The 20,211-nt window shown below is 41.5% G+C and overlaps 1 protein-coding gene across 1 annotated transcript in view; it reads left to right on the top strand.

Moving 5' to 3' along the window:
• The window catches only part of LOC138601843 (astrotactin-2-like), a 329,634-nt gene that overhangs the window by 117,598 nt on the left and 191,825 nt on the right, over positions 1–20,211 (top strand). Inside the window, exon 4 of the mRNA XM_069673098.1 lies at positions 4,230–4,382. Within this exon, the coding sequence (XP_069529199.1) occupies positions 4,230–4,382 (153 nt within the window). The remainder of the gene's footprint in view (positions 1–4,229; positions 4,383–20,211) is intronic.

Below are 20,211 nucleotides of genomic sequence, written 5' to 3'. Positions count from 1 at the left end.
TGTAAAAGTATCGTCACTAACTAGCTCAGTCAGCCAAAAATACTCTGGTCCATTGTGTGTAAACTCACCCCTCAAACGTATGCTTAAAAATGATGTCGTCTTGTGCCTAAATTCCACCATTTGTGACGTATTCATACACATGGCCTTTTCTTGAACACATATGTTCTATCATGCAACCAGTTCTTACTCAAAGCAGCAGCAAACGTGGACAGAAACCAATTTTTGGACCATCGTTCTTTCCACAGAGTCGATATTTCCTTTGCTCAATAAGCCATGTACTCGAGTGTGCTTGACTCCCATTAAGCATTTGGCTGCCTTCTGGGCATCTTAGATCAATTTGTACAGACATAACACAGGGATTCCAAATTTTCATACACTGTTATAATAGAAATATCTGCAGAAAGTTCATATCCAGCCCTCCAGCTGTGGAGAAGACCAGATACCTCGAGAAAAACAAAAAACAAAAACCTGAACCTTTGGACTCCCTCTTCAAACATTTATGACTGTTTTGATTCAACACCTCTAGACAGTAGCTGTGGTTGTAGTAAAGCATGCTTGTACAGTAGATAAGGGGTTGTTTCTATGAATTATGAATAAGAGCTGCCTATTTTAGGGTCAGCATAGGTGTGCTGCAATGGTTCGAATACCGTTCCACATTTTTTTTTTTTTTTTTTTTTTGGAGTTTTTGAGTTTTTGGTTTCCCTGATTATTTTTTTCGCTCTCTCCTCTCTCAGAGGACTTCCTGTTCCTGCAAATTCATCTCACTGCTTGTAATCTAGCCAGCTCTCCAATCTGTTATCTCAGGAAACTCTTCTCTTTTTTTTTTTTTAGCTGCTGTTCTTCGACATTTAAGAATAAATGGTTGAATTAGATTTTAATGGCTGAATAAAAAACCAAAACCTAAGAGCAATTTTGAATACTAGAGGGAATTTGCCTGGAAAGTGAGCGTGCATTTAGTTCTAGTCTAGTTACTGGAGACGATGTGGAGAACAAAAAGCATAGTGGCGAATTATAGTAATTTAAACCAAGACCTGCAGTGAATAGGCATGAAAACCCCCCACCCCCAACTAGGGATGGGTATCGTTAAGATTTTAACAGTATTACTACTCTTAATGATACTGCTTAACGATCCGGTACTTCAAGGGTATTCTTATCGGATCTTTTTGTTAGAGAAAAACTAAAGAAATTAATAACTGAATTAAGGTTGCTTCATTTTCTAAAATGTAAAATAAACAATTGTTCACAGCAAAGGAAACAGCAATGTTTAAAACAAATCACTAGTAGTGGGTAGTGGGCGGGGCTTATCAATTAACCCGGTTCGTCACGTGTGCTAAGTTTGCTGGGTGCATGTCTCTGCCTGTATATGAGGCGCTTTAGACAGCTGTTTGCGCAGATTGCTTGTGTTTCCGCCCTTACAAGCAAAAGTGCTGTTGCACTTGTGGCAACGAGCATTGTCGGCATCGACTCTGGTGAAGTGTAACCGCACTTTTGAACGTATATTTCTCTCCAAGGAGGGAAGCCAGTGGGCTGTCTTCAGGCACACTCACACAGAGACAGGGATTTAGTTTAAAATGCCTTTATTGAATCAGGACATCTCTTGTAAAAAACATCAATATTACAGGAGTACAACGCCAACCGGTTTCGCCCCTCATCGGGTCTTCCTCCGGGTGTTGCTAGGAAGAGTCATGACATCTTTAACTCTCCCCCGCCATCCTCCACACATGTCACACGTCTCTCTACATGTTGTTTTTGTATTGCACCTTTTGTTAGTGATTTGTAGTGCTTTGTTTGTTGTCACTTTTTGTTTGTTTTTTTAATATAACTCCTCTCTGCTATCGTAACAAGCAGGATGTGTGAAAGAGAGCTGCCCCCGCCCCTCGCACACAGGCTCTGTGAGAGAGATCTGTCCTCTGGATTGGAAAGATGAATGTCTTAATCTTATAGCAAATTAGAAACGGTTGGTGAGATTAAATGTGCAAGATAACGTTTTTGCAGCAATAATACACAGGACATGTATTTACTCCAGTACCGAAAGCAGAACCGATAACGTCGGAAGTTTGTCAAAACTGCTGTATTTCTTATGTCAGCCCCGGGGCCCGTTTGCAACCGGGTTTCGGTACCCATCCGTACCCCCAACCCCAAACCCTCATTATTCTTTTTTTGGATTTTGTTGTTAGTGTTGTTGTTGTTTCTATCATCGTGTTTTTTATTTTTTACTTTATCTATATATTATTTTAATTTAATAGAAAAAACAGCCGTCTGGAATGATGGATTTTTAATCATTGCAACAAAGTAGGGATGGACCGATTATCGGCGCCGATATTTGGCATTTTGACGCTTATCGGCGCCGATATTTGGCATTTTGACGCATATCGGCATCGGCCTTTTAAAAAAAAATAATTTAAAATTTAAAAATTTATTTTTATTTTTTAATCCGACGGCCGATAAGAGATCAATTTAAAACTGGGTTATTTTGGCTCTGATGCATATACTTAAAGGCATTTAAACAAAGTTAAGTGTTGGAGTTTGTATTATTCAACATTTTGACGCCAATATTTTCACTTTTACTGCAAATGAATATCGGCTTCAAATATCGGTTGTCGGCCTACTTGACTACTAATAATCGGTATCGGCCCTGAAAAAAACATATCGGTCTATCTCTACAACAAAGTAATAAAAAATAGTCATTTTGAAGATTTTACTCAGTCATTGTAAATGCTTACAGTATAATGTGTTGGGGGATCTAGATTGATACAAATATTTCTTAATTGTTACAGATTCTCATGACTGCGATTTACATTATGTATGGCTGGTAAAGCAGTAAGGCCTAGGGCAAACATTTGTCTCAGAATATGATGGTTTACAGAGAAGTAATCTGTATTTACGTGTTTACTGAAGGCTTATTGGAGGAAAAACAGCTTCAAGGTCTTTGGATAATCTTATAGAGAAACTTTGCCAACTTTACAGAGCAGAAGGATCTTTGACCAGAAGGTTCAAGGTTTTCTTATTGTCATTATACAGTACAGGATTGCCAACAGCTGTCCCTGAAATGAGGTCATGGCCAATTTGCGTCATCTCTTGCATCTGGTTACTGGGGCCCATTACCATAGTACACTAACAGCAGTTCTTGACACAACATAGCCCATAGAAGAGCAAGCTGAGCGTAACCACAATTGTATCTAAACAAATATGTATTATTGCAAGGGCAATATTTGTTCAGAAGCACACTGCAACGCCTCTGTTATTGTTAGCTTTCCATTTATAATATCACAAACAATAGAGCCGCTCCTGCCTCTTCACTTTCGCCCTCATCCTCTTCATCTCCCTCCTTCTTCTCCGCTCCTGCTCGCTCATCGGCATGCGTGATGAGCATCCACCGGGAGCAACGCATCACCATTATTCATGGAAAGAGTACACCTCCGAGCCAGACTGACAGATCAAAAGATGTTGATGATAGGTGGGGGTAGCGGTGGTTAGGGTGATAAATGGCCCCCTTCTTTTGGAGATGGCTGTGCTTCTGGAAGTTTGGGGACAGAGCTGTTTGCTGTTTTTCAAGCGGATGCTGATGTGGAAACCATAGCGGACGGAGGAATCATTACGTAATAAGAATCTCACTCTCATCTAACTAATCTAAATAAAGGAAGCATCTTTTAAAAGAGGCTCGACTTTGATATCATTATCTCTTTTAGGCATGCATATGTCGCCATATTTCTAAGTCGTAATTGGTCTCTTTGTTTGTATAATTGAGCCCGAACATATCTAGATATGGTTCTACGAATTTCCTTTCCTTTTGTAATTTTCCATTGTAAGAAAAAGGAAAGCAAACTCCTCACTCCACTACCCCCTCTTCCCCCCACAGCCAGTTGTTTTGCAGTCATTCATCAGGAAGAGTGAGACTGAGCCATCAGAGGAAGCGTTGGCAGGATCCCTGTAGAGATGAGGCAATATTGAATTGATGGAATCATTTAAAGGCCTGAAAAAATGGAATAGAGGAAATAACAGTGTGCTGCTTTTTTATAGTGTCTAAATGGGACAGCCTAGTGGCTCATGATGCATATCATACTCCAATCTCTTATCCTTATGAAAAAAGAGAAAGCTATTTTGGGGCGTTTGCCTTTATGCATCTGTGTACACTCAATCTTGTGTGTCTGTCACTATTTGCCGACAGATTTTCTCTTTAAAGCCTTTCGACATGCCTGCCATTTTCACTTTGGATCTCTCTTTTATAGCCATTGACCCAAACACGGAGTCGGTGGAAGATTTGATGCAGAGATTCCAGGACAGCTTCCGTGTTCCCAACACGCCGACGGACATGTCGCACTACCAGCATGTCATGCACAGCTCATCGACAGGCCGCCGGAGGGTCCCCAGCCACACCAGAGGTAGGACGAAAAGTCAATTGAAAAGTTAACAGCTTTGTTGGCAGAATGTAGCAGAGCTCGCAGGCATTTTATTTTAATGTTTTCTTTCATTTGCATATTACATAATGAAAAATGAAAGTTTTTTTTGGCTCTTCTATGGTACTTATTTTAGAAATAGGGTTAGGTTGAAATAGGGTTAGGGTTTACCCTTCATACAGACATGGGATTTTTTGCTCTTCTATGGTACAATTTATTTTGTTTTGGGTAGGGGTATTTACCCTTAGAAATAGGGTTAGGGTTAACCCTTCATATATACATGGTATTTTTGGCTCTTCTATGATACTCATTTTTTGGTTTTGGGAAGGGATATTTATCCTTAGAAATAGGGTTAGGGTAGGGTTTACCCTTCATACATACATGGGATTTTTGGCTCTTCTATGGTACAATTTTGGGGGTTTTGGGTAGGGGTATTTACCCTTAGATATAGGGTTAGGTTGAAATAGGGTTAGGGTTAACCCTTCATACATACATGGGATTTTTGGCTCTTCTATGGTACAAGTTTTTTGGTTTTGGGTAGGGGTATTTACCCTTAGAAATAGGGTTAGGTTGAAATATGGTTAGAGTTAACCCTTCATACCTACATGTGACAGTAAATAATTTGAAATTAGGGATTAGATGTGTGACTGTTTAGTATTCATTTTATTTCCACCAATTTTCCAAACAGCTTAGCAGGCATTCAACATTATTTGTATTTTGAAGCCAGTCAACACAGCTTCCCTAATAGTGTTGAAGATTGTTTACGCAGGTGGCACTTTCATTTCAAATTATTCTGATGATTTCATTTCACTTTGAAAGATAATACACATTTACAAGCTATTTTGCAAATCCATTTAACTTGACTTGCATTATTTTTTGAGAGAACTAAGCACATGTATAAAAAATGATAGATTGTATGACCTCTGGATGGGCGTGCTAACCACTGGGCGGCCATGCTGCCCTGGAGACTTGCCAGGCTGCTTTGAATACAAAGTTTCCCAGTAGGGCTGCATGATTTTGGAAAAAAAAAATATGGCACGGTATCAGTATCTGCAGATAATGGCTTGACAATGACATATCGGCATCGGCACTTCTGCCGATCTTTCCCGCCAATAAAACAACGCTTTAATTCTGCCTAAAGGCTCAATGATTTCCTATAAAAGCTTGACATTATACTATGAGATTAACACAGCGCGAGTGCACGCGCACTGCCTGTGCGAATTTATCAACAATTTACAAATAAAGACTAAAAAGTCACAGAAACTCGAGCCAGTGAATAGAAGTTAAACAGCTTTCACAACTCTTAACTAGCTAACAGTTAGCTCACATTCTCGTAATTTTACCGGAATTAACAACATCAAACACGCCGAAAATACACTCGCGGCCAAAGCCGACGCTATCAGAGAGTAACATAAACATCAGTGCAAAACTAACTTACATATTCATGGACACACACACGATAAAAAGAGTCCGTAAGCAATCACCGATGTTTCTGTAGTGGGTGGAGTGAACAAGTCCGGGCATGTCCCCCTCACTGCCATGTTTGGGGGGACGTTGCATTCAGGTACGCTCAGAAACGCAAGTGATCAGACACGTGACCTTTTGTACAACGCTTTTGCGGCAAGCGTGAAGAAGGGTGCAAGATGTCTCCGGTATGGCAGTTTTTGGCCACTACAATTGTAGTAGGCATGATAACAATTCCACTACAGGGACAGACTTGATGTTCTCTGCAATTAGGTGGAACAAAACATGTGCCTAATATATCGGTATCGAAATCTGCAATCGGCAAAAAAGGGTTGGAAATTATCACCATATCGGATATAGGCAAAATAATCCAGTATCGTGCATCCCTATTTGGGACTTTTAAGTATTTTCCTCTAACCAAACAAATCCCCTCTCCTACTTTTAGGAGTTTAGAGACTCTTACACCCACATGACAAAGTAGAGAGAGTTCAAGTGTTTCACGTTTTTTAATAAAATAAATACAAATAGGTTTGTGGGCTGCAGTTGCGTTTCTTTATGGTATGTCATCTTCCATTTCTAGCGATGTTCAAACTTATGTTTTAGCAACCTGACCAGCTCGGTATCCCACTTCCTGTCAGCACACACACGGTACATCCGCTTTACCAGCCCATTTACGTTGCCACAGCCTTAACGAGCGCCGGGACGAGGTGCTGCTGATAACGGCAATACACACACTGAAAAGCAGCCCACACATAACTAAAAGACGGATTAGTGATGGAAAACTACAAAATGGCGAGTACTCCTTTAGCACCAAGCAACAATAAAGCAGCAGCTTGATTTGTAGCAGTCAGTTTGCCTCACATGCGCACGTTGCAATTGCAGCCCTATTTCCAAATAAATTTCACATTTGCTATCCCATCTGATATCTCTTGAACAGCTTTTTTCTTTTTTAGATTTTATGTACCTGTTGTAGACGGCTGGTTCGGTGTAGAGGTACGGGTAATGAGGGATACCACACAGTGATTTTTCTCAAGCCAGAGTTACAACTTTTGAGTCAACTTATTCATCATTCAGGCTTGCGTGGAGGCCACAGAGCAGCATATCTAACCTAATTTATAAGCTCGCATTCATCTGTGGAGAGGGAATGCATGCGCAGAGCCCAACAGTTCAAGCATCACTTAAACTCAAAACATCTTCAAGAGAATGTGAATTCAATTTGTTTAGAAAAGCAAGATTACTTTCTGACATAGCACATTCAAGAATTGGCCTTGCTGTTCGGTTCCAACCCTTTTGCAATCAAGTGTTAACATGTTGTATTACGCTTGCTGTCAGTTTACTATCTTGGCTTTCAGTTCCATTAAAGATCAAATTGGAGCGCAGTTTCACACTTGTAAAAAAAAATATGCTCGGTGCAATCATGTGATGGAAAACATTGGTGACACCAGCCGCTGCCACTGGAATAAATTCAGCTCATTACCAGGAGCGTCACCAGCCATGTTAATCAGTTATGTTGTAAAATACGCTGCTTGTGTCATTGGTCATACCATTATGACCAGCAGGACATTAACACTGAAAATGAGACATTAAGCATGATGAGTTCACTTACCCTTGGCAGAATAAGTTTATTAACTATCCTCTTGATCACTGTCAGCTAAAATAGGGGCGAAACACTGAGCATATTTTCTCTTAATATTATCCTTACTTTCTAGTGTGGGGATTATTAATCTTCCAAGTCACCTAGGCAGTGGATGAGAGAGATTATACTCTTGGTTATATACGACACTTCAGCTTGGCTTATTTGCTGTCGAGAATTTAACACTCTTAATACTAAAAATTGTATCTTGTGTCAACTTCCTGAGCGAATAATGCCTGTAACATTAAATCCATGCGGGTCAACGTCTCCAAAACTCTGAAGGACACGGCCGAGAGATGTTCTCTCTGAGGTCAATGGTAAAAGAGCTTCCTTTGTGGGCCTATAATTAGACGTGAAAATGTGTGCAAACCGGAGGGTCAGTACGATAAAGGTACAAACACTCTTAAACTAAGAAACAACTCTATTAGTGGGATAGAGGTTAAAGGGGAATGATAATAGGTCAGGGCTTGAAGGTTAGTGCGGCATTGCAAAACTATTGAAGAAGTGCACAAGGCAAAGGCCAAGAGGAAACTGGATTGTGGTTGGGAATATGCTTTTCTTCGGCTTGTCAGTTCCGTGCGTCCATATATCCATTCTTTATACATAATACCACATGAATGGATATCTCTGAATATGGCACAAACATTCCCTTGGAGTCAAGGATTTTTTGTTATATAAAATGTGAAAGTCAAGATCACTGCGACCTCATAGTCAGGCCCATTCTCGTGAACTCAGTATCCCAGCAACACCTGGAATGACTCATATTAAATGTAGCATAAACATCCACTTGGACTCAAAGGATGAATTCACTGGGATTTGGTAGTCAAAGGTCAAGATCGCTCTGATCAAAGAGCATCTCCATGTACTCTCATTGTACAAAATTGAAGCCAAAACACCCCCGTGACAGGCGCTACCATCTTGCCACTTCCGAATCACAGATTGACTTGACGTAAAATCGGCGTATTTAACAGCAGAACAGCTTCTTTGTGTTGGTCTGAAGCAAACGTTCACAGATATGGGAACTTCAATGACTGTAGTGATCGTTTGCTGTCAATCATCTTTTCAGCATCAAATAACTAATTAAAACTAAACTTGCCAGAAACACTCTTGGACGTAAATCAGCACAATAAGAACTAACTATAATGACAGAAACCATGTTTCAGAAACATTTATTTGGCGTGTATTTTGATTTTATAGTTTGACTCATGTCCCATCTGTTAACATGGAGGAGGCGGAATTTATGAGCTATACTGCAACCAGTCAGCAGGGGGCGCTAGAGATGTTTTGGCTTCACTTTTAGGGAGCTGTCATGTTGTCCACCTTTTTATACAGTCTATGGTTCATACGCTTATTGTGAAAATGCCAAATGGGATAGAATGATTAAGTTGAACAAAGGGTCAAAGGTCAACTCATTATGTGTTGGAAAACACATTTCTGGCCATTATTCCCAATGCGATTTCTCTGGAACGCCTTGAGGGACTATCTTCAAATTTGGCACAAACATTCACTTGGACCCAAGAATGAACCGTGTAAAAATTGGTGGTCAAAGGTCAAAGGTCATCATCACGGTGACTGTGACTCACATCTGGCCCATACTCATGAAAGGAATGCGTGGAGGCATTTTATTACAATCTAATCCTTGGAAATGGTAAACGTGAAATGAACAGACACATCTCTCGATCATGAATGAACAAACCCAAGCATTGGTTCCTGAAGGCATCTTTACGCGGAGATGATTTAGTCCCATTTTCAATCTACCAGCCGGGGTCATTATATATTTACGATAACACTGGGCCTCGTATGGAAAGATAGGACTAGTGTGCCCAATAAATTCTATCCTGCCTACTTAATAAAAGAGGAGCTCACAGTTACAAAACTAGGATAATGCTGTCATCATCCTATCCTGACAAAAGGGATAAAGAGCCACTAAAATGCCACTATTGAGAAGACAGCCTGTGGGCTAGTCTGCACAAGAGGAAGGCTGTTGTCTTAGAGCTCTTACCTGGTGGAGGAACAGTAGGTATGATATGCGGGGGGTCTACATCCAGTCGCACAAACATGCGGGTTGTTTTCCATGGGAAGACATGCCACTAATGGTGGATCAGTGAGCCTCAGGGCTGTCTGGGTTGGAGATTTCCCACCAATCTGCGTTGGAGTGTGAGCAAGAGCAAATAAAGTAGCAGTATAGAAACACATACATCTCCTGCCTGGCATTAAAAGTGCCTGTAGTTTAAAAACCAAAGTGCCTTAGCTTCATTTGAATATACATTAAAGGGAAAACACGTCTTAATGTCTGCTCAGCTGGAAAACTACAGTAGCAGTTGTGTCTGCTCAGCTAAACCCCGCAGCTGTTCATCTCCTCTTCTCCTGGTGTCCACAAACCTGCATATTTAATTTTTTTTTTTGCTTTGTAGCAACATTCCTCACTTTCCCTGTCAGCACGTATTGCCCTACTTTCTCGTAAGAACCGACTTATACCTGGACTCTCAGAAAAATGTTGGCTCATGCGTAGATATTCTACCTTGGCTTTCCAATTTCCCCCATCTAGGCAGCCGCTCTCAGAACCTTATTAGGAGGATATTTCACAATGCTTGATCAGGAAGATAGCCAGGTGTTAAATTGCTATCAACATGAATAATTTATCGGATAGGATTATGCAATTTCAAGTCATTATCAAGAGGCTGTAATTCTGCCTACATTGCAATTCTATATTGCATTCAATGACACCTGACTAGATGTCAGTAACCTCCTCAAGTCTTGGCAACTTCCTGCATCTTAAGCTGAAAGGATGGCTTTTTGATAGCCAGGAAATCCAAGCGAACGCCAAGGTAACTGCTGCCAAAAGAGATTAGAGACTAAAACAGCTATCAAAACGCCTGCCGCTGAGTCATCTTCAGCTTTTTAGGCGAGTTTTTAACCACTCTTATGGGCATTTTTTTGCCACCGTCTCGACTTAAATGTGTCCCGACTAGATTTCAAAATAAAAGCATTCAAGATTCTTATCCGCCTCCGTGTGACTACAGCAAAATCTAATTGGCCGCGTTAACACCCTCAACTGAATTTTATCTGAATAAGAGGCTCTTGTGAGCAGGGCCCGATACTCTGTTGTGACTGAACTGTCCAATTAAAGATCTCTTTGTTGCCTGGGAGAAGTTGTTACACTCTGCTATCAAAGTGTGTAAGTCAGCAGTTTTCTCTGTGCAATGTGAAGTTGGGAGAGAGAGAGGGTTGGTTTTCATGTTTTTTGATCTGCGAGGAGTGGTCCATTAAAGTGTGATGCACACAGGAGCCCTTTCTTTTGTTCTCCAACAACCCCCTAGATATGCCTTTATCCAGCTCTGTGAACACTGGTTCTAATGATGTGGAATTGACACGCTGTGAGCCCGCCGTTAGTTGTCCCTCTTCACTCTGAAGTTCGGGCAGGGGTATAGCGATTTATCCTACACTTTTTTTACGTCTCTTGTGCCTTGTTAGGTGCTTTGATTTGACCCGCGTCTGTGACTCCTACATGGCATTATCAGTGCTGCCATAAAGCGGCGCTTGACTATCCATAGATGTACTTTCCTCCCTTCCCCGGCCTGTGATAAGCATTAAGAAGAAATTGGTACGAGTCGGGACTTTGCTGTAGTGTCGCTCTCTTCACACCCGACATGCACATTATGCTCAGCGCCACGGGTTTTTGCAGAGCGCCGGTGGTTTTTTTTCCTGCTCAATGTACTGTACACATCAAAGAGTGTTGTGGGTATTAAGAGGCTTTCTGCTTGTGACATTCTGTCGAGCAACAGCCGAGCCTAGAGCTTGCAAGAACAAAAAACTGCCACCTGCAAAATCTCGCAGGAGAAAATTGTCGCTTTCTTTTTCGTAGGAAATCAGGATTGAAAATGGAAAAAACGTCGTCCAATATCAAGACACAAACTGAGTAGTTTTGCATGTGTGCATATATCTTTCTTATATGGGAAATAGGCCGCAATTACACTACACACCATGGCCCAAATTCATGCACACATTCAAGCACAAACATACAGCTTCTTGAGCAATGTGAGGTTTGATATCTTGCCCAAAATCACCTGGAATTAACCCAACAATCTTCCAAACACGCTCTTCTTGTTGAGCCACAGCCAACATTTCTCATCAACCATTTTTTAAGCACATAGAAACAGCTAGATAGATAAAAAAATATGCATTTATAATATTCTTTGAATAATCATAGAGCCCCTTTTAGAAGGTGAAGCCTGTGTTTGTAAAACTAGGGTAACAACATGTAACCATTATAGTTCCTGTGTGCTCCGACACCATTCCAGAAAAAACTTTGAAGTCAAAACACGTTCCGGTTTTGTCATATTATATTAAGATATGGCCTTAAAAAGTTCCTCCCTTATTGGCATGCACGCTGCTCCCCGCTGGGCTGGGGATGCATTTCCATGCGCCGGCTAGAAGCTGTGCTGCTGTTTTGATGTGTCACAACGAATACTTTGGCTCATTACGATGAGGATAACCTTATGGTTATTATCCAGCTCTTCTCCTGTTTAATTGATGCTTTGAAGTTGCACATGAAAGTAGTTGTGCTCCATGTTGCGTGTGTGTGAAAGAGGGGAGAGAGTGCGTGTGTGTGTGTGTGTGCGTGTGTTCCGTGGTGCTTGGATTCATTCTGCGCTCGGCTTCACTTTCAGCAGTCCTCAATCTTCGCTGCAGACAAAACACAGCGATTACAGCTGTGGGACTGCAGCCCAAGGGCTTCTCCGCAACGTGCCATACAGCTGATCTAGTGCCAAGGCAGAGCTGTGCGTGACTCTGTTTTGTGTGAGGGTTTTTGTGTTAAAGACCTACAGAGGCAGAGGAAGATCACACGGCTGTCTGCTGATCCATCTGACCACTTTTCTTCCCTCTAATTAATCATCCGTTCCTATTATGGCCAATGGTTTTGTAATTGTCTGTTATTTTCTTAATATGATGCAAGAGCATGATTCGGCAACTTAAAGGGGGGGGTGTTATGCTAATTTATGCTAATCATATTTCACTCTGTGATACCTGTGGAGTAGCTTAGCATCATTTACAGTTAAATAAACTCATCGTGTTTATCACAATGGTGCTCTGTGCACGCCGTCATACAGCCTCTGCCTGAAACGACTGAGTCAGCTCTGTCCCTTTAAGAAACCGCCGCCCCTACAAGCCCACTTTCTTCTGATCGGCCAGCTCTCCGACGCAGCTGAGGCAAAGTGCAGCGTTTAGAAAAAACATACTCCAGCATAGTTTTACCTACAGAGTTGAAACTTCACACATGTTTAGTCCGGACATCCAACATTGTAACATTATGTCTTAAAATATGAAACAGCAAAATACGACCTCTTTAATAACATTTGATTCAGCTGCAAAATGTATTTTAAAAAAGTAATCATTTTGAACCAGTTTTAACTTTTTAAATGATTTTTTTTCTTTTTTTGCACCAAACTGAATTTTTTGGGTTGTGAACAAAATAATAGAAGAAGAAGAAGCAATTCAGAGCTTTTGGAACAACTTGTAAACATGTTTCAGCATTTTGTAGACCAAACAACAACAACAACCTAATCGATAAAAAAAAGAAAAGAAAAAGAAATTCAACTCAACAATCATAATAATTGTTGCAGACTGAATGGAGGGATATAACTGTATTCTGTTGTTGCAAGCACAAATAGAAGACCAAGCTGAAGGGTTTGGGATCTGGATTTTTATTTCCCCTGCCTCCAATTTAGTTTTTCCTTTGACCATTTTTAATCAGATTTCTGTTTTTTTTTCTTTGTTTTTTTTTGATTATTTTTTTGGCTTTTTTTATTTGATAAGACTGCTGGAGAGGGACAGGAAATGTGGGGAGGAGAGAGTGGGGGATGACATGCACCAAATGGGAGTTGAACCTGCAACCAGTGCGTGGAGGACTGTAGCCTCTGTGCATGGGGCTCCCATCACTCCAGATTTCTGCCTTTTTTAAACAAAAATACTTAAAGTATAGAGTTAAATAGTCTTAATTTAAGCAGAGTACAATGAAAGTTACAGTAAAAGCAGTCAGAATTTAAAGCTCCTGTTAGGAACCTTTGGTTTGTGTTGATTTTGGCGCCCCCTGTGGACAAAGCCGTACCTCTTATCTCTTTGCTGATTTTATCCTGTACATGCTTAAGTGGTGGTTTTTAACAAACATCCTGCTTTCTTTAACAGTCATATGTATCACTCACTTTAAACTGCCCTGGAAAATGTAAACAAAGGCAGCGTGCAGTTAATCGCTTTGTCTGATACCTACCCCCCTGCCAGCGGTTTCAGGCATTAAAAATAACTATATAGAAATAATCAATCTTGTCGCTGATGGCAGGTTTGCTTGTGTAAGTCATATAGAGTCATCAGAATTAATTTCAGCCTGTTTCATAACCAGTAAGAAAATCCTCACAGTAGCTTTAAATATATGGCTAAATATACCACCGAACATAGTCAAACTATATATGACACCCCTCTTCATTTTGAAAAGTGGCGAAATGTCTCATTAAATTGTCTGAATCCTAACATCAATATAATTAAAAGTTTAAAGTCTGACATTAATATTCAATAGTGGTAACTGTAATTAAAGTCAACATCATGGAGGTACAGTTTCTCTATAATCCCAAACATCGACCCTGCTCATTGAACCATTTCACCGCTTTGAAAAATGATTCTCGCCTTAGTTTCTCCTCATTCAAGTCAGTGAATCGTAGGTTCAAATCCCTGACCTGTTTTATATGATCTCCAGCCATGTGCACAGAAGAAGAAGAGGAGTGGCTGCTTAATAGGATGCACTCACCCAAGTCGAACTTGAGCTTCGCAGACCAAGAGTAAGGGAAAATGCCCACCAGTAACCTACGTGGTGCTCGAGTCGAGAGGCTTTGTGGTAAGCTGTCCTCCAAGGGAACACAGTCAAAGTTCAGTGAAGAGTGGAGTAATTTTGCTCAGTTAATCATGAGGAATAATATTTTGGAGTTTATTCAGAGTGGCGGAGGTTGAGACTGCTGCTGGTGTTGACACATGGAGGACACGTAGAGCAAACAGCCTGTCCCTGGTTTATCCTCTTGTCTGCCTCAGCCGGCCGGGCCTCTGCTGTCTGGCTTGGACCAGCGTCAGGAGCAGCTGCTAAAGTGATCCTTTGATTCTCATTGTCTTTCACCCCCTTTCGCAAATGCGCTGCTTAAAATTCGCAAGAAGTCAAGGTGAGCCAACGTGTGATCGCAGCTGGTAACAGTCAGGAACATTTACCATGAGCGAGTGGGCGGGGTGATGACGGTTATGTCATACGACTAGCGCGAAACCAGAAGAGCAGCACGTAACGGGATGATTGAAAGCATCAGAGGTTGGAGAGGAAGGATCATTTACGAGACGATGTCTGCAAATTGGAGAGATGAAGAGATTCGGGAGTTTCTGGCTGTGAGGGCTGAGTGCGCTGTGACTTCCACAACATACTTTTTACGTCATGTGCCCGCCTCATGAGACCCTCCACCGTCCGACAGGGGAAATCTCCCGCTGTGAGGGACGTGTGTGAAAGGGCAATTCTGGAAAATTTAAGGGCAGACTGTCTTGAAATTTTCTGAAAACTGTCAGGAGTGCATGTGTGAAAGGGGCTGAGTAAGACTAGCATAGATGTATGGATAGATACTTAATTAATCCTTTACAGGAAATTACACTGTCACAGCAGCTTCAATCAAAGTCAAGACACCGCATCTGACACTAAACAAAAAAACATGGAGGTACATAAAAACTGCAGATAAAAATACTAAAATAAGTTTCTAAAGCCAGACTCAAACTTACAAATGTGACACTGAAAGACTCCAAATACGTTTTGACGGAAATATAATGCAAAACAGATTGATTTCTGAGAATAATGAGATGAGAAAATGTTGTTTCAAAACATATCTGGCAGACTCCCAAAAAGTTGAATGTATCAATCGAATCAATCAAATTCGATTTGCATAGCGCCAAATCATAACAAAAGTTATCTCAAGACACTTTACAAAAAGAGCAAGTCTAGACCGTACTCTTTTTTTATATTATTCAAAGAGACCTCATCTCTAGTTACGGATTCTCCACAGCAGAATCTGTAGGCAGTGACGTGGATTTCCAGGAAGGCAAGTGTTCTGGTTTCTGTTTGAACTACGCTTGTAGTCCGAGCAATATTGACCAATCACGTATCAGCAGGCTGCGGCGTATGCAGGAAAAACAGTCCGTGGGGAGATTGACCCAACAGTGCTTAGCAACAGTACCGTATCAGTAAGATGTTGATAGACAACATATTTGATTTGGTTTTATACCAAAATATTCATTCATGTAAAATGTCATCTACTCTTTAATGGTTATTTTTAGGCAGCCCTTTTAAGGAAAGGGAAATAGGCATTGTCTTAGTCAAAGTCCACAGTTTATTGATTTTCTGACACACAACATGGTTTTCGAACTTTAACCAAGTTTTGCACCTTGCATGCCAACCATCCACACAGACCACTTCAGATGGAGAACATTTGTCATTGATCCAAATTGGGGAATTAAAGGTGTAATAAGTAGCATTTTGTCAACAACACATTCAAACTGGGCCCCTCCTCTTGGGCTCTTCGTCACAAGAAGCTCACTCACTCTCTCGTGCGAGGACACGCCCACCCCGACAGCATCACGATTACCTTTGCGCTAGCATGCTAACCGCCGGTTAGTTTGAGGCACCTACCTGTCCAACAGAAAGAAGGCCAACTCTGCATCTTTCTTTCGCCATGTTCGCCGGTCTGAACGGGACCCAGTTGCTAATTTGAACCACTCCCACACTCACCTATACGCTGTGATTTGCTCAGGGAACCACAACAGCACCCCTCCTGAAAACATCCCGTGCAAATCAAAACAACAGAATAGATGCAGAGGGAAGGGTCTGCACACACACTCACCAACACACATGTATCCCATGTATTATACCTTAAAGGTTTTTCACTCAAGTGTTATATGGGAAAAAAAAGAAAAATGTCTTCAATAATAAATATGCACATGTAGGAAATCTGGACAGGTCAAAGGTCATTAGTTGGAGTTATATGCTAGAGTGTTGGCGCTACCACATAGTCAGATGATCTGAACAGTGCTGGGCTCAGTGCCTTGCTAAAGGGAGCCTCGGCAGTGCCCAGGAAGTGAGATGTCCACACTTGGGTGGGGCGTGTCGTTCAGTAAAAAAGACAAAATGTTGCCTGTGAAAATAATCCTGGCAGTAAAAACCTTTGCAGAACAATGTCATTGGAAGCGTAGTTAAGTAGTAAGTAAACAGACACCACATATAGAACATCCCTTATGTCCAAAGCGATCCCACATGTCTTGACAATGTGTGAACCCAATCCTCACATCACATGCAGGTCATGTTCAGTCCCTTTTATAACCAAAGGAAAAGAAAGCAGACACGGTTCCAGCAGTTAAATGTGCCGGTAGCAAATTCAGCACGGTTCTTTACATCCCACCTTTGAGTCTAATCTGTTGATACTTTGCTTTCCCCTAACAACACTGTTTGATACTTCGAGTCAAAGAGTGCGGGGATATTCTTTGATGTTGCCTACAGCAGAACTGTTTATATTCAGACGGCAGGTGATTTAAGCCGCGCGACCGTGGCCTTTATTTCTGTGCCTGTTGGTATTCTATTGTTGGGAATAAGAGGATTTCATTGTTATAAGTAATAGGGTAAAATAAAGTTTATGAATAATGTAGGGGTTGGACGGGAGAATAAATGAAAAATGGCATGCATGGAAATAAAATGACCTCTGTGAAAAGAAAGCGGCTTGATAACGCTGCTCTAAATTGAGTGACGCCAGTGTAACCTAATAAACAACACACACAAACACAAAGGGAGAACAAATGGCGTAATTTAAACTTGCTCTCCGTCACAGACCGCAACTTCTAGTGGGAGGTGTAAGTAAGTGCGTGCATTTGCGAGACTTTCACATCTGAGCTAAAAGGAAAACATATTATTTTGCATCTTCAGATATTCTTTCATCTTTTCTTTGGATTATTATAATAACACCTCCATTATTAGAATCACCATGTCGCTCAAATGATATTTGTAATTTTGCCAAAAGGTTCTTTTTTTCTCTCCCTGCAGTGGTCTCCTTTTTATTTTAGGACTGCTTTTAACTTTCATTTTATCACGATTCCTTCCATCACTGGAGCTCCATTTTTCTGACCTTTTAACACCCCGTGAGGCAGGCAGTACCTGACTCTCCTAAAGCGTGATTCACTATCTTTTCCACGGTCGAAAAACACGGAGGAGAGTTACCAAGGAGCCTGAGAGGTTTTTGGCGTTAAAAATGCGTACACCCACTGCCTGTCAAGTCGAGCCTTACCTTGAGGAGTTATACTGGACATGTAACCTTCAATTTTCTCCTGTAAATCAGTGTTGTGCTGCGGAGTTATCTTACAAGCTGAGAGCAAATACCTTGGATAAGATGCTAATGAATACAAAGGCAGCTGCACTGGCTAGGAAACACCTCTTTGGGCGACAGCTGCTATCCACCCGCCATGGCTTCACCGCAGCGCACGCTAGTTAATAAAAAAAAAGGTGAGAAAACAACGTACAGCCAGGTGCCCAGGGCCACTGCATCTGTAATTACCCAAAACAAGCTGTCACGCCTTTTCAGCAATCACATATCTAAAATCCATAAGTGGCCTCCGCACACTTCACAATTTGCTTATTAGCTCCAAATAGGCGTGTGTGCTCTCGATGGCGAGGAGATAAAAAAAAAATATAGTGAATTAACACAAGGCCCACTTGAGCACAAGAGGCAAGTGGTGCCTTGTTAAGCCTCCCACCTTTTCAAGTCTCCCGTATAAAAAGGTAGCGACTCATAAATTTAGGTTGTAAAATGTGTCAGCGGCGCTTATATTGTGATGCCCTCTGTAATAACTTTTCAGCATGCCTAGGTTGTTTATGTATAACAGGATTGTGTTTGTGTGCAGGGGGGGGTTTAGAAAATACAGACTGCAACAGCAGAGTGAAACAGTATTGATTGGGATGCTTAAGGATAGGCAAACAGAGCAGTGAGGGGGGACTGAGACTGAGAGACAAATGAGTGAGAGACAAAGGGAGGTGGACCACCGTGACTTACCTGTGGGCATCCTGCAGCAGTGTGTGGTTTTAGCTTTAAAAATAGACACTCCGGGACGGACAGAAAGCACAAAGTACAACAGTTTCTTCCACCTGGATTTGCTCTAATCTCTGATTCGCTGGTTTACTGTGTTGGATCCCTTCTCTAGATGCTGCATGGCTCGATGTAACGCCTCAGGCTTTCCTTCCAGATCCCAACCCCTCCAGCCTGTGCTCGTGTTTGTGTTTGCTACACAAGAATGAAGCTCTTTTGCTCAAATCATTCCAGGGAACAATTATTATTATGTTGATATATTCAAAGATTTATTTTGATTAATAAATTACTTGTAATTGTCCCTTAAATGTCAGAAAAAGGTCGATCACTCTCAGCCCAAAATTGTCATGATTGGTAGTAGGACCCAAGTGCAGTGGATTACAGGCAGACCTGTTCTATTTATAATGCATAAGATGCCTTACAGGCAGGTATGTGTGGACAGGCAGGCAGACAAACTGCTACCAAATAACAGGCTGGCAGGTGGGCAGGCAGGTCCAGTATTTAGGTACAAAAATCCAAAAGGAAAACATAAACCAAGACAACAGCGAAGTAATGCAAAAAAAGCTGGAGCAAGAATGGAATAGCAAACAAACAAAGGAAAGATATATTCGCTATAAATTAGCTGTGTCCCAATTCACGGGCTGCATCCTTCCAAGGACGCATCCTGAAGGCCGATTGGGTCACAGCAGCACGTCAAAGGCTGTGCCATTTCGAAGGCTCCTGACAAATGCGTCCTCCTTTTCCCGGGTCACAAAAGGATCCGTCGGGTGCGACCTTCGCAGCCCGACATAACCTGATATTCATTGCGTGCCAATTCAAACAAGATGGCGGACTCTTAAACGGCCGAGGAATACACTTTTAAATGTAAACGTCTTTGGTTTCAACTCAATCGAATAGCTAGCGACACAAATGTTATGTAAATAATAGGTAAAGTTATGTGACGTCAGTTATGATAATTAGTTAGCCTGCTAGCAGCCTGTTGCTAGGCGACAGGAGCCCTGTTTGGTGACATAAGGTTAAGGGTTACAAATGACTCATCCTCCGTGAACCGCCTCCTTCTAAGGATCCAGCTCCTGAATTGAGACACAGCTATGGAGTGAGGCTGATTATATTAGTAGAGACAGGTGAGCAGGGGGGCAGGGAGAGGTCAGGACACTGATTATAACTGGAAACAGGTGTGTAGATAGAGAGAGAAGGTGGAGTTTAGCAAAGGACCCTTTGAAGTGGGGATGTGACTTTTGAGGACACAAAATGACATCCTCAATTGTCTTGTTTTCTTGACAACTCAAATATTTCTATTTGACTGTGAGAGTGGAGACAAAAAAACAGAAAATAGTCACATTTAAGGGTCCGTTCACGTCTAAAGTGTGTTTGTTTGATGATATGAATCAAAGACCAAACCATGGACATTGTTCCACAGCTCGATCATTTCCATTCTCCTTTAGTTTTTCTCTGAACAGTTTGAATACCTCCGTATTCTTGTGCGTTTCCACAAGCCGCCCATATTTCTAATAGATCCCTCACCTCGTCGCACCCCCATGTTTGTCCTCTACTTCTCTTGCTGCCTGGCTGCGTGGCT

This window comes from Semicossyphus pulcher, unplaced genomic scaffold (genome assembly GCF_022749685.1).
Source record: "Semicossyphus pulcher isolate SPU_LCO1_2020_fin unplaced genomic scaffold, fSemPul1.0.p SCAF_22, whole genome shotgun sequence".
Classification (NCBI taxonomy): Eukaryota; Metazoa; Chordata; class Actinopteri; order Labriformes; family Labridae; genus Semicossyphus; species Semicossyphus pulcher.
This window is presented reverse-complemented; position numbering and strand designations above follow the sequence as displayed.